The following is a 14,921-nucleotide window of genomic DNA, read 5'->3' as shown; positions in this document are numbered from 1 at the left end:
AGACCACCAGAGGGAGTATAGAGAGAACTAAGAGAATCCAAGACACAAGATTGAGGGCATACCTATAATCAGAGTTCCCCATAATAGAGAAGAAAGGCATGACAATTCACCAAAGGAGACTAAGGAACAGTAGTTAGATAAGATAAAACAAAAAAAAAAGAGAAATGCCATAGAATCCAAGGGAGAAGAAAGTATCCAAGAAGAAAGTATCCAAGAGGAGAACATATTCAACAGTATCAAGGATGACTGAGAAAAGGCCATAAGATAAGCATAAGATAACTATCTGTTTGCCATTGATCATTAGTAATCTTTGGGAGTGCAATTTGAGTAAAATGATGGAATTAGAAGGCAAATTTCATGGATCTGAGAATACACCTGGCCAACATTATAGGGCTTGAGCAATAAAACAAAGGATAAACATAGCAAAATAACTTACATGGCTGGCAAGTTGAAAGTTTGTTTAATTTAGTTTTAGGCTGGAGGGAAGATCTAAACATGCATGTTGGCAGTAGGAAAAGAGTCAGAATATAGGAAGATTAGAAAGAGAAAGAGAGACCATGGCGGAGAGGGAGAGATTGGAATTCAAAGTTTTCAAAAATGTACATTAAAATTGTTATCACATGTAAATGGGGAAAAAATAAAATATACTTTAAAAAAAAAGAAAGAGGAAGGAGAGAAAAAGGAATGACTAATGGGGCAAGTTCCAAGAATGAAATCAAGAGCATACAGTATAGAAATTAGCTTTGGCAAAGAGAAAAAAACACTTCATGGTCTTATATTGCAATAAGTGAGAAGACAGATAAACAAATAGAGATGTTTTGAAGTGTGCTAGTCTGTGTTTTTCTCAGTAAAAGATGAGGTGAAGTGATCTAATGAAAGACTGAAATGGGGAAAGGCTTTGAAGAATTAAAGGGAGAAATTTAAAGCAGAAGTTACACAGAGTGAAACAGTCAATAAAGGATGAGTAAAAGTATTTCCAGGTCTTAAACATCATTGATCTCTCCATGCAAATTAGGCTAGTTTTTCCATAAAAGGTTTTGAAATTTCTCTCAAGATTCAAAGGCTCAAAGGACTAAGACTGGGGCCATTGATGTTGCTAGTCATCTGAATACAGAATAGCCAGGACAGGACAGACTATCTTCTCCCTCCACACTTTCTCCTGAAAGATGAAGAGTCAACTTGAGTCTCATGATGAGAGCGGACACCAGTTCTTCAAATGGAAATGGCAGCAAGTGTGCAATGATAGATGGCAGAGCAGGTACCAGGGGAACGGAAGTCTTTAATTCCAAGCCCCTGGACAAGAAAAGAGCATCATCAGGGGAAACCTTTGCTTTTCTCTGGGGCAGTATCCTCTTTTTATTAAATAGAGGCAGCTCTCCCTCAACTAGCACAGACACATGACTGTTGAGTCCTTATTTCATGTGGATATTGCCAAATAGCACTCAACCACAGAGGATGGAATAGGTACCATTTCCTCAAATGGTAGCAGCATTTACATTAGCAAGGATATATAACAACACAAGATACAATATCTAAGTACAAAACATCAGAATGAAAACATTTTCCATTCCTCTTCCCTTTTGCTTTTCCTTAACAAGTGCTGGACAGTGTCGATTCTCCTAAAAGTGTGAACATAATAAAGAGCATATAGAAGAGAAAAGGTTTGAGGGGAATGAAATAGAGAAGCTAAAAAATATTTAATATCAGTAAGACTTCCTTATACTGAGTTGAAATCTGCCTCTTCACAATTTCCAACCTCTGATGCTCAATGTAACCTCTCAGGCCAAGCAGAACAGTAAACATGGATTTTCTCAGTTCTCATCCTTCCTGACATCTCTAGTCTGGTCCTCATGGTCCTTGATACTCTCTTCTCTCAGTTTCCATGGCACTGCTCTCCTGATTCTCCTCCTACCTGCCTAACAACTCCTTCTGAGTCTCCTTTGTTAGATCTTCATTCAGACCATTTCTATTAACCATAGCTGTCTCTCGCAACTCTGCCCTGGCACTTCTTCACTCCTCCCTGGATTCAGATTCTCAAATCCATCCATCCAGCTCCATCTTCAATCCTGACATCCAGTCTTACATTTTCAGCTACCTATGGGACACCTTGAACCAGATGTCCCATAGACATCATAAGCTCAACATGTCTAAAGTTGACTCATTATCTTCCCCCTGAAATCCCTCCCCCCCCCCCCCCGACCCCTTCTTCCAAACTTCCCTCTTACAATGAATGGCCAGACACCTGCACTCACAACCTGAGGTGTCTTATTTGACTTCTAATATACAATATATTCTCACTCCTCCCATATCTAATCAGTTGCCAAATCATGTCATTTCTGTCCTTATAACACCACTTGTATATGCCTCCTTCTCTCCTCTGACGTGGCCACCACATACACCACAAAGGGAGTCCCTTCTACCCTCACCCTAGAAAATGGAGCAATCTCATGGTACTTGATCTCCTGAGCTCGTGTCTCTCCCCACTTCAGGACACTACACTCAACTGCCAAACTGATCTTCCCAAAGTACATGATATCACTCCCTAATCAACCAACTCCAGTGGCTCCCTATTACCCCCAGAATCAATTATAAAATCCTCAACCTGGCTTTTTAGGCCTTCATAATTTCATCCCTTTCTACCTTTTCACGTTTCTTTTGCCTTGCTCCCCTCTACATACTCTGGGATCCAGTGACACTGGACCCTCTTGCTCTTCCTCAACCATAATGTTCCATCTCCTAATTTCCATCATTTCCCTTGGCTATCCCCCATGCCTGAATTTCTCTCCTTTATGGATACCTTCTAGCTTCCCTGCCTTCAAGTCTTAGCTAAAGTCCTACCTTCTATAAGAAGCCTTTGCTAGTCTTCCTTAATTTTAGGATTTTCCCTCTGAGATTATTTCCAATGTAGTCTCTACATATGGGCTATATATGTATGTGTGTATATGCATATATACATATATATATAGACTATCTGTGCCTGTGTGTCTTATTTATTTCAAGTTATCTATATGTTGACCCCAATTAAATCATTAGCTCTTTGACTCCTTGAGAGCAGGGCCTCTTTTTTTGCTTTCCTCTGCTTCCTTAGTGCTCAGCACAGTGCCTGGCACATAGTAGTCCCTTAATAAATACTAGGTGAAGATCAAATGGCTTGTCAGGAGGGAGTGAGGGAAGGAGACAATTTGGATCAATAACTTCAGAACACTTATGTAGAAATTTATTAAATGAAATAGTTAAAAATAAAATATCTTTATAGAAAAATAAATGATTAAATACTAGGTGACTTGAAAGACTATTCCTTCCACTAGTCTAGAAACTCAAACTCCTTCTACTGTCAAGTTCATATGAAAAGAGGGTGAATTTTATATTTAAATATAATACTGAGAATGATGTAGGGTGTTTTTAACATATATTGTTCATTTTAATTTATATAAACTTTACTGGATTCTATGAAAACAGAAACAAAACCTTTTCCCGTGTCAAGATTCGAACTAACTACCTCAGGCTGATGATATCACAGTCCACCCATACCCCCACTGTACCCACCTTTCAGATGAGTTTCCCACCTTCTCTCTCTGCACTGAATACCATCCCTGTGCCTCTAGTTGTGGTCAGGAGATGCAAACAGTTTATGACCACAGCCTGCCACAAAGAACACCAAAGCCCATCATGAAAAGGCCTCCAGAAGATGAATCTGCCTGGCCATATCAACTCATGGAGACAGTTTGCTAATCTCTCCAGGAACTACACCAAACCAGGTGAAAACGTGGATCCTCTTAAGGACTACAATAAATTCCCTTTTAGGATTGCCAGAGGCAAGCCAGAGCCAGTGTATAACACGTACTGAGCAGATATAGTCGATCATTTAGCAGACTGTCATCTACTGTTGTCTCTTACAGTCACTGTCTCAATATCAAGTGAAGCATATTAAGGTCTTGGTGAGGTTTTTCCAAAACAATATAAATCAAAGAGTCAGAGGTGAAGGGAAGTTTTTTTCAATATTGAATGTTTTTTGTAAAACAGTTAAGCTTTACTTTACTTAGCTCAAAGTAGAAATGTGAAATCTTAAAAGAGATAAATATTTGATAAAAAAAAATTCCAATGACCCACTTTCTATGATTATACTTGAAATTGGACCTATTTCAAAACTGGACCACATTGAAGTGTTTCAACAACAAATCTGTTTTATCCCGTCTTCTGCTTTTTTCACCTCACAATTTTAATTGGCATGCACACCTGAAAAAGAAAGGAGCCTCTCCTCTCCGAGATCCACATATGTGTTGTTGGCAGGATGTAACAATCTAGAGAACATGAAAACGATCTCTCCCTTTTCTCCGAGTTCCCACAATATTTGGTGTCTTTTCACACATCTCTGACTTCCTCCCTACAAGAAAGTCATGTTCATGTCTTATCTCTCATACTAGACTATAACTTCTATGAGTGTTAAGACCTTATTTATTCTACTTCGCCTCAAATGTGGTAGTTGTTCTACTGGATTGAGAAAAAAAGGCAATTGATCTAAAATATTGTAACTCCCCATTTAAGAAATGTAACAAAGGAAAGCTTTCTTTTACATTTAAACATTCATATAATATACATGGATTCAGAATCCATAAACCAATACTAAAGCAAGAATGACTTCCATTAGGATTCCTATATAACCATTATCACAGATGACATCACCTTGGGCAAGTGACTGGGAATCAACATTCCCTAGGACCATTCCCAAGGGCAGACCACTATTAACCCGGAATTGCTGTGAAAATTGGCCATTCCTTATCCCATAACCAGGTTTCAGTGCATGACAGGAAGTCAGAGCACCTCTCACCTTGTGACTACCAAATATCTTTAAAAGCGTCTCATAAAGAACTTTTATCAAAATGCTCCTTGAAAGTATGAATACATTAGACTGTAGAAATAAGAAATGAAGGCTCATTCAGATCATTTACCCTTTTCCTTCCCAGGCACTTTCCCCTGTATATTCAAGGGTTGCAGCCCATGGAATTTTGCATAACAAAGGAAAGGATGTCCATTCTATTAAAGAAAGATAATGTCTCTTTGAGTTCATGTGAGGCCCATAACTATGAACAACTCTTAGCAGTGGATAACTGTCCATTCATTTAACAAATATATATTAAGTTTAATGTGCTAGGGATACAAAAGTGACAAGTAACACAATTATGAAGGAACATACTATGTAGTAGAGACAACAATGCATACAAAGATAGCCATGACAAACTGAACAAAAGAGGTCAGAATGGTGGATGATGTAGAGAGTTGTTTTGGGGTTGTTGTTTTTTTAAATCCTTATCTTCAGAAGAGTGGTAAGGGCTATTCAATGGGGATGAAATGATTTGCCCAGGGCCACACAATCAGGAATTGTCTAGGGCCAGATTTGAACCTAGGATCTCCCATCTCTGGGCCTGGCTCTTAACCCACCAAGCCACTTAGCTTCCCCCTTGATGTAGAGGGTTTTTTAGTTATATCCTAGAGCAATTATGACAAATTTTTTAGAGATGGAGTACCAGGCCAAGTTCCCCCAGTGCTAGGCACCCCCTGGCCCGCCCTTTAGAGAGATGGAGGATGTGAAAAAATGACCTCAGGCATGGTAAAGAGGGGGAGGGGAGCAGCTCCACCCAAATCTCTCCCTTTCTAGTAACAAACTTGGGGGAGGGAGCAGCCGAGTGCCCACAGAGAGCCTCTGTGTGGGCCATCTTTGGCACCTGTGCCATGGGTTCACCACCACTGTCCTATAGAAAAAGAAATTCACAGTGGATAACAGATCCACTAGGAACTAGGAAACAAGGTATTCCACCACCAGAATGGGGAAAGGAGCTAAATAATGATACTGAGGACAAAAGGAAAAATTTGCAAGAGTTGTTGCAAAGAGAGTAGCAAAGTATTCATGATAGCAAAGGATGGCTATGAAATAATGAAGGCCCAGTTGAGATTAGATAAATCTGTTCTGGCTCTGGTCAACATGACTGAATGATTTCTTCCAGATTAACTGCGCAACACAGAAGGCAGAGTAGAAAGAGCATGGGGCTTGGAGTAAGATCAGAATTCAAAACTCTGGACAGAAGCTATGTGAGCCTAGATTTGTCACTTAATCTCCTTCTGCCTCAATTGTTCTCAGTTATAAAATGGAGATAGTACTAGCACCTATTTCCCAGGGTTTTGAGAAAATCAAATAAGATTTTGTGAAGTATGTGGTACAGTGCCTGGCACATAAAGGTATTTAATAAGTGCTTCCCCATGTGTGGAAGAGAAGGCAGCAAGCATTAGAAGTGACCGTAGGTTTACAGCAAGGCAATGGGACAAAATGGCAACGGTTTCATGGGTAGACAACAAAGAATAGTTAAAGTGGTCAATGACAGGCAGCAGCCTAAGAAGGGAGAGGTAAAGAGGATGAACTAGGAAAACAAAAGGTAAAAACAAAGTTATGGTAAAAGTAGAGGACAGATTTAGGATGAGTAAAGTGGAGGGAAAGACAGAAGTAAAGGAAGTTAGAATCAAAGAAGGGATCAGGATCCCTAAAGTGTCCTGGTTATGTGTGATGCTAAGATCTAAGGCAGGAGCTCATGACCTTTTTTTCCTTTTTTTCCCATTTTAGACATTATTTTATTTGGTCAATTTCAAACATTATTCATTGAACACACAGATCATTTTCTTTTCCTCCCTCCCCTCCCGCCACCTCTTCCATAGCCAACACGCAAATCCACTGGGTATCACATGTGTCCTTGATCTGAATCCATTTCCATGTTGTTGGTATTTGTGCTAGGATGTTCATTTAGAGCCTATATCCCCAATCCTATCCCCTCGGCCCCTGTAGTCAAGCAGTTGCCTTTCTTCTGTGTTTTTGGTTCCCACCGTTTGTCCTCTGCTTGTTGATAGTTCATGACCTTTTATGTGTCATGGACTCCCTAGAAAACTCCTCCCAAAAATAATGTTTTTAAATGTTTTCTTTTAAAGCAAGACATAGAATTGCAAAGAAAATAAGTTATATTAAAATATAGTTATCAAAATATTTTTTAAAAGAAGTTCATAGATCCCAGGTGAAAAGAATCTCAAGATATGGTTCCACCTGTGGGTATAGCTAAAGAAGAATGAAAATAACAGATATTGGGAATTAAGAAAGTAGATAAAGTAGGAAACTAAGATGCTTTAAGAGAACCTCAATGTATATACTGAATTCCCCAAATATGAAGATGGGTGTTTAGTGTGAGAAGAAAAATTAAGCCAAGAGCTAAACAACTGTCATTAGATGACCAAAACAATGAGCTGAACTAAATGATGGGTTGAATCTCAAAAGAGAAGTTAGTGAGTGAAAATGCAGAATGCAAATGATTAAATGAATAATAGAGGTCAAACAATTATTCTAAGAGGCTTAAGGAGAAGCTACTTATTGTAGAAGTCTTCTAAGAAAGGATTCATGGAAAACAAATTACAACTTTCAAGATAGATCTTGAAAAAAAGGTTGGCATGTAAAGAGAATCAATTCAGTGATGTAGGATGGTATACCCAAAGGCAAGGGCATAAGAAGGACATCAAGGAGTAATTCAGTTTGGTCAGGACTTAGAATATATAAATAAGAATATGATGAAATAAAGCTGGAAAGGCACACCAGAGGTAAAATTTAGAGACTTGAAATGTTAGAATACGGAATTTATATTTTATATGGCAGGGATTAGGGAGCCACTGAATGATTCTGAACAATAATATATTATGACTAGTAAGCAGGTACATGAGAAACATTACTTTAACCAGGCAATGGCAAGTGATAAGATTAGAAGTCAAATCACAGAAGTTATGAAATGAGTAGATAATAAGAAATAAGGGGGTATCCGGATCAAGTAAGGTTTGAGGGTTGTTTCAAGAGACCACTTAAAATAAGAAAAATCTAAGCATCTTTATTGACCATTCTATCTACCATACCAACATTGACATGGGCACTGTACCCCCAGAATTCCAGTAGAACTATTATCTCCCTTGCTCCCTTGCATCCTCTTGACTCTGAACCTAGAAACACCCAATGACCCCACTAGGGTCCTGAGATGTTTATCCTCTTTGATAGTCCTCTAGATTTAAGATGGACAAAGAGATGAATCTTTATGCCTCCAGGCAGACCCCAGTCAGATGACCACCTCACCCCACCAAATACCTGAGGGTTTACTTCTGTCTTTCCCTCCACTTTATTCATCCTAAATCTGTCCTCTACTTTTACCATAACTTTGTTTTTACCTTTTGTTTTCCTAGTCCCGTCCACACCATGACAGAGCATCTGTTCTAAAGAGTATAAAATTCCCAGAACTGATGTCCTCTGGAGGACAGCCTTTCCATCCATGCTGTCCTCATGGGAACAGCCTTTCCATTTGTGCTGTCCTCCCAGGAACTGCTCCCCATCTTGCTGCCCCACCTTGTTATCCTCCTGGCCATTCAGAACATTACTTTCTAAATTAATAGATTTCTCTTTTTATTTTTAAGCTAAGTTTTGGAGTCTTGCATTCTTGCAAAAGGTATCCTTTCTGAACCCCAGGGGTACACATCTGAACCCCATACCAACATGACTTAAGTAAGGGAAATAGTTAGCAGAGATGAGAAGATTAGGAGAGAAAAGGAGAAAGAGAAGAATGAGACAAATGAGAGGCAAAAGGTCACCCTTTTGTGGATCACCTTTTCCCACAAAAGATCACAGATGTAGGAAGTTGTGGTATGACAAAAACTGAACAGTCCTGGGCTGAATTCTAGCTCCAAAATTGGCAACTGATCAAATGTGGACAAAACACTTAATCTCTCTGATCCTCAGTTTCCTTGTGTAAAGCCAGAATCATATTTGCATGAGCTTCCCTGCATTAGTGGAAGGCCAGCCCTACAGAACTGAGAACTATTATGAGGAGGTAGTGCGCCCCACTATAACAACTACAGACCCTGAGAAAAAGATCTGACTAGAAACCCCACTCTCTAGGTTTTCTTCCTTGTTGTTCTTAAGGCTTAACCAAATCATTTCTAAGAAGGAAGATGCAAGGCTCCAGGCTGTAAAGCGCAAGTGCTCACCCTACTGACCAAGGTTGCCCCTTGTGATAACTGCATCAATCCTTCTCCTATCTTATCAACTTAAAGGCAAAAGTCTTTTGACCTACTGTTAATGCTCTCAAAGGATTCCAGGAAAGACAAGGTAACTGAATTCAAGAGCACTCCTCTATCCTTCTAGGTTCATTTGAGACTTGAGCATGAAGCACATTAACTACCTTTTGTTGAAAGTAAAAGTCTTTCTGTCTACCATCCCAACATGATTTAAATATTGGGTTTGCATCATTACTCAATTTAGTGCCAAACCCAGCTTTCCACAGACAGAGGATGTATAAATAGTAATCCCCTTCCATTTAAAATACTTAAACCAGTAGCAGAGACTGCTCCATATCACCTGCCAAGAACTACCAAATCCCCAAGAGAACATCTGTAATAGGATGCCTGCATTACCAGATTTAGACAGACTAAAAAGGACTCGAAGGTGCCAGGAGTGCTCTTAGGCCCTGGAAGAATTGCCCATTAGCATAAAGCATTATATCTTACCAGCATGTCCGTGGCATTAAGATAGTGCTTGCTGGCCATGCACTGTTCCAGTTTTTGAGGCACTTGCTTGATATTCTCAATTTCATCCAACAGATTTAGGACATGCTTGTGCTCAATTCCTTCAATCCACAGCTTCCGGAGCTCATCCCGTTTGCAATGCAACAACATCTTGCAGGAAAGCAGATTCTCCTTTACCTATAAAAGAGCAATTTCAATCTTGATTCAGTCCAAATTCTCTCCATTTTAAGCTTGCTAACCAGTTAACATTGTTCCTTGGTGCTAATTGTACTTAACAGTTGCTAACTCCTACTTTCTCTTAATCCCCTGGGTTAGTGCGTTTTCTGAGTTCTAATCCTGGCTCTCACACTGACTCACTTGGGTGAGTCTTCTTCGCCTCTCTCTGTCTGTGTTTTCTCTGCTGTGAAATGAGAATACTACTCCTGGCCTACCCCTGAGTGAATCCATAAGACATAACTAATGCTATAAAGCACTTTGAAAATATTAAGTGCTATGTAAATGTTAAATATGTTTCATGGGAAAATGATGGAAATGAAAACTTCACGCTGCTATTCCTCTCTAATCTCCCAGAGAGAATCCTCGGACTTGAAGGGACTCTAAGAGGTCATATGTCTCCAAGGAGAGCTTTATTTAAATCAACACAAGCAAATGGATACACATACAAACGGACTCAAAGGGGAAAACAGAACCAACCATTTCCTATATTGATAAATGAGCTCCAAACAAAAGTTACTAAGATTAAATGGTTTTTTTCAATGTCTTTCCATTTTAGATTTCAAAGAGCCACTTCTGAAATTCAAGAGTATTCACATTTAATTAGTCTTCCAATGTGCAAAGAGATTCTATAGAGAATAGTGAGGAAGGTTCTACAACATATCTTTGGATTATCATTAACTTTCAACATTTTCCCAAACAGCAGGATTATTAGGAAGACAAAGAAATCCTAAAACTGGAGAAGTTATTGAGAAATCACTGATCTACCTTGTGCCTATATTTGAACCTATCCTATTTTCAAAGGGATCCAGAGAAGGGAAAGTCTATTCCAAAAACTACCTTTATATACTTCCTTAAAAGCAAATGAGGCAGTATAGTAAAATGACAAAGAATCCTGGACATGGCATCAGCAACACTGAGTCTGCTCTCTCCTAGTCATGTAGCATCTCTGGATCTCAGTTTCTTCAAATGTAAAATGATGGAGTTAAACTAGATAATCTCTCAAATTCCTTTCAGTTCTGAATCTTTGTTAAATTTTTCCAATACAGCCATCATGATTCATTTGCCTCAAATGGTTTTTATTCATGATGGTTCTGATGATATAAAAGTTATAATTCTGATGTGTCAAAAAATCAAAGCAGCTGAAATTCCATACAGACCAATAAGACTTTATTTCCAAAACTGCTCAAATTCTTTGACAACCACATTATTTGTATTGACCAAAAAACATGTCATTTTGTTTGAAAATAAATTTCTTAATTAGACAGAATTTACAATGAATTTTCATATAAACTGAAAAAGAAATCAGTTGCATTTGGCAAAATACTAGATGGTTAATCCTAATCCAAATTTATTTTTCTATCTATATTTCCAGAGTTTAGATTTTAGCAAATATACAAATCCCCATGAGACTGTTTATTTTTACTTATACTATTTATAAGTTTATTTAAACACTGCCATAATTCGGTAACTTAATGCAGCCACCCCATTCAAAATATAAATACTTTGGTGTCAAGTTCTACATGAAAGCAAAGAATGAATTTGCCATTTCCCAATTATATTCTATTGGCTAAGAGCAAGAAGAAAATTTCAGTTTATGGCCTGATGCATTTTCAGTGTTCCCAAGTCTCTAGTCCTGAAGGAACTAAATAATCCACTGAGCAATTGGCCAGACAAGGAAATCATTCACATTCATACCTTTAACAACTATTATATGTATGTAAATCAATGACTCTCTGGAAACCAAAAAGCAACAGGAAAAGGTTAGTAAAGAAATGTCAGTGTTTCCTTAGTGTATTGAGATTGGACTTTCATAGTAGGAAATTGTCAAAGTATCTAACTTAAAACAAGTCCACTCATGTTTCATTTGTTTTTCTATCATTTTTCTTTACATACTTGCCAATTAGTAAAGGCATCTATCCTTTTTAAAGGGCTTCAGCCCTTTAATTTTCTCCCTACAGGATCTTTGAGTTAAGTCATAATTTGGAATTTCTTACATGACAATTATTTTCCTGACAACTGCCTAATGAAATGACTATATTGGTTATGTTGTTTCTATTTTTATTGCCAAACTTAGAAGAAGGAAAATAAGGTAGTAGAAAAGAGTTTGGCTACCAATGCAAGCATCTTATAATTTAAAAAAGGGATTAGAAAAATCAGCTCAGAATGCTGTCTTTTCAAGTCAGTTCAAATGTGAACATTCTTTCTTAGCAGCAAAGATAATATCAACTTGAAGTGAAGTCAAGTCGGGAATCATTGCTGGCTCTTCCCTTGAGATTACAAAAAGTCTTTTTTAGTACTCGTCAACCAAAACTAATCAGAAAACACAAATATCAAAAGATCCTTCACCCAAGCTGTGATTACTCTAAGTAAAGCCAAAAGGTCGGTAGCTCTATACATTCATTTGCTGACCCTGCTGGAGCTTAGTATGAATTGGGTCAAAATGGACTACAGTTTATTTGAAATCTAGGGCAATTGATCTCAAGCTTCCCCTGGTTTCAAATATAAATCCATAGGATGAACTCTTGACTTGTAAAGGATAAGAGCAGCAGCCTTCCCTTTGGAAATACTCAGTTAATTTTACAAGACAGCAAGGTCAGCATTCTGCCTCAAATAGGGTTATGGCTTACTGTTTCCGCAGTGATGCTCTGAAAGGTAGAAAACCATGATCTCCACAGCTCTTCTCAAACAAAACAATAATTTATGTATCTGCCTCCAAAATCTTAACATTGTAAGCTCCGAAGGGCAGAAAATACAGAAAGCAGAATTGCTGTGGCTATGAATATAGATACTTCAAAGGCAAGCTTGTAACCAAACTATTTTTATTCCATTATCTAAGGAAGCCCAAATCATGGTTTCTCACTTGGATGAAAATCTCGATACACAGGACAAACCCTTCAAACACAACAGCAATGAACAGATTTACTAAATTCAACTAATGTTAAGCACCACCAATGGGCAGAGCACTGTGCTTGCTTCAGAAGAGGCATACTTTAACTGGGACATGGTCTCCACCCTCACTGATTTTGCAAACCAGGAAAATGGTTAGCCATATAAACATAGTTGCAATTGAAGAGAAAGCCTAAAGTGCCTATTCATGAGCTTGCCTTGGCCCCATCAAAAAATAAACTTCCTCTTGAGACAATTCCTCCCTTGGAGCTGGCATTCGAGTCAGAAATACTCGGGCTTAATCCTTCCTCTGGCACCTAACGGTTACATGACCATGAGCAAGTCACTGACCCTCTCCATTCCAGAGGCAAATATCCTAAACTCAAAGTTACAGAGCAGTTGTCTGTATTAGTGAAGGAGTTTCAACAGTGGGAGCTCCCTGTGGAGGAAATCACAGGTCTGGATACACCAAAACCAAAAGCCTGACCTTGATTCGCAGGGCTCTGCAGCGTTCAAAGCCTTTTCCATCTATTACCATGGGAGCCTCTCAACAATCCAATGAGGTCCATACTCCAGATGAGGACACTGAGGCTCAGGGAGGCTCAGGGAACTCGTGTGGGGTGACACAGCTAATAAATATGAGTCAGGGGTGGTTTTAAACCCATTCTTCCTATTCCAAGTCCAATATATGACCCATCCTGTGTGCTCCCTCATTTGGGTAGTAAAGAGGAAACAAAGGAAAAAATGTCTGCGGGGTCTCCTTCAGCAAAGCTTCATGAACTTATAGCTTGTGGAAACAACCGGACACAAGCCTCTAGTAAGAGATGGCTCGAAAATCATAGCCTCTAATTTTGCTACTAGTAGCAATGCAACAAGCCAGGACACTCCTTGAAGGACTTATGGGAAAGAATGGTGACCACACTGAGAGAAGTTCTTATGGGAGTAGAAATGCAAAAAAAAGAAAAAACAAGAAAATATGACACCACTTATCCCATGTATATGTGGGTATGTGACTTGGGGTTTAGGCTTTAAAAGATTGCTCTATAGCAAAAATGAATAATATGGAAATAGGTATCAAGGGACAACATTAGTACAACCCAGTGGAACTGCTTGTCAGCTCTGGGAGGGGGGAGGGAAGAAAAGAGGAGAAGAAAATGAATCGTGTAAACATGGGAAAATATTTTGAAATAAATATAAAAAGAAATTAAAAAAAAGAAAGAAAGAAAATCACAGAATCTACAACACATGGGCCTCTCTTTCAGAAAGAAGCTCCATGGGAAAGCCAGGTGTCTCAGTGGATAGAGAGCCAGGCCTGGAGACAGGAGGTCCTGAGTTCCAATCTGGACTCAGATACCGCCTATCTGGGTGACCCTGGACAAGTCACTTAAGCCCCATTGTCTAGCCCTTACCACACTTCTACCTTGGAACCAATACATAGTACTGATTCTAAGTTAAAAAAAAAAAAAAAGCTCCACATGAAGAGAAGTCAGCCAATCACCTGCTTGATTTTATTCCGAGAGTTGGTGATGCGCTCAGTGATGCTCTGATAAGTGCGGATGGCCGTGGTGAGCTCGGTGTAGTGCTGCACAATCAGCTCATCCAGGTCTCGGTCACACTTTTCATAGGCTTCTTCCAGACGGCCCTTCTCGTTTTCTCTGTCTTCCACATCATCACTTGTAGAGAGAGTCCTGACAAAGACAGAATATGCATGATGCCCAGTAAAAGCAAACAAAGTCTGCAAAAAGCATTAAAAGTCTATTTTTTAAATAAGTAAACCAAAAGAAACACTACTTTCTGAGCAAGATCTGGCACATCCAGGTTAAACACAGCACTGCTCACTCCTCCCAGGATCCCAGATTCCCTCCTCCCTGTCCAGCAATACGCTCTTGAGGCAGCCCAGGCCCAGCTTTCTTTTTGTTTTATTTTTCCTGGGAGTAGCAAGAAGGGGATGATAGAAGTGGATGTTCACACACCTCCTGGGGCTTGTTCCTGTTGTCAGAAAGGCACACTCTAGAGACTGGCCAGTGAGCCTCTCCCTTCTCCACAGAGCATAGATGCTTCTAATATGGAGACTTCCAGCTATGGGAGATTCCAAAGAAGCAAGACAGGTGCTTGGCAAGGGGAGGGGATGTGCACAAAAGAGGAAGCATGTTGCACCTCAGCCTTGGGGAGTTTTATGGATCTTTAAAAGAACAAAACCAAACAAAAGAGGTTTTTGCAGACTGCCA

General features: G+C 39.2%; 1 protein-coding gene across 1 annotated transcript in view; it reads right to left on the bottom strand.

The window, feature by feature from the left end:
* The window catches only part of EXOC4 (exocyst complex component 4), a 940,142-nt gene that overhangs the window by 893,603 nt on the left and 31,618 nt on the right, over positions 1-14,921 (bottom strand). Inside the window, exons 2-3 of the mRNA XM_001367316.5 lie at positions 14,192-14,381; positions 9,574-9,768 (exon numbers count right to left, since the gene is read on the bottom strand). Of these exons, the coding sequence (XP_001367353.2) occupies positions 9,574-9,768; positions 14,192-14,381 (385 nt within the window). The remainder of the gene's footprint in view (positions 1-9,573; positions 9,769-14,191; positions 14,382-14,921) is intronic.

This window comes from Monodelphis domestica, chromosome 5 (assembly GCF_027887165.1).
Source record: "Monodelphis domestica isolate mMonDom1 chromosome 5, mMonDom1.pri, whole genome shotgun sequence".
Taxonomy (NCBI): Eukaryota; Metazoa; Chordata; class Mammalia; order Didelphimorphia; family Didelphidae; genus Monodelphis; species Monodelphis domestica.
The sequence above is the reverse complement of the archived record's forward strand: the minus strand, read 5'-3'. Positions and strand labels throughout refer to the sequence as shown.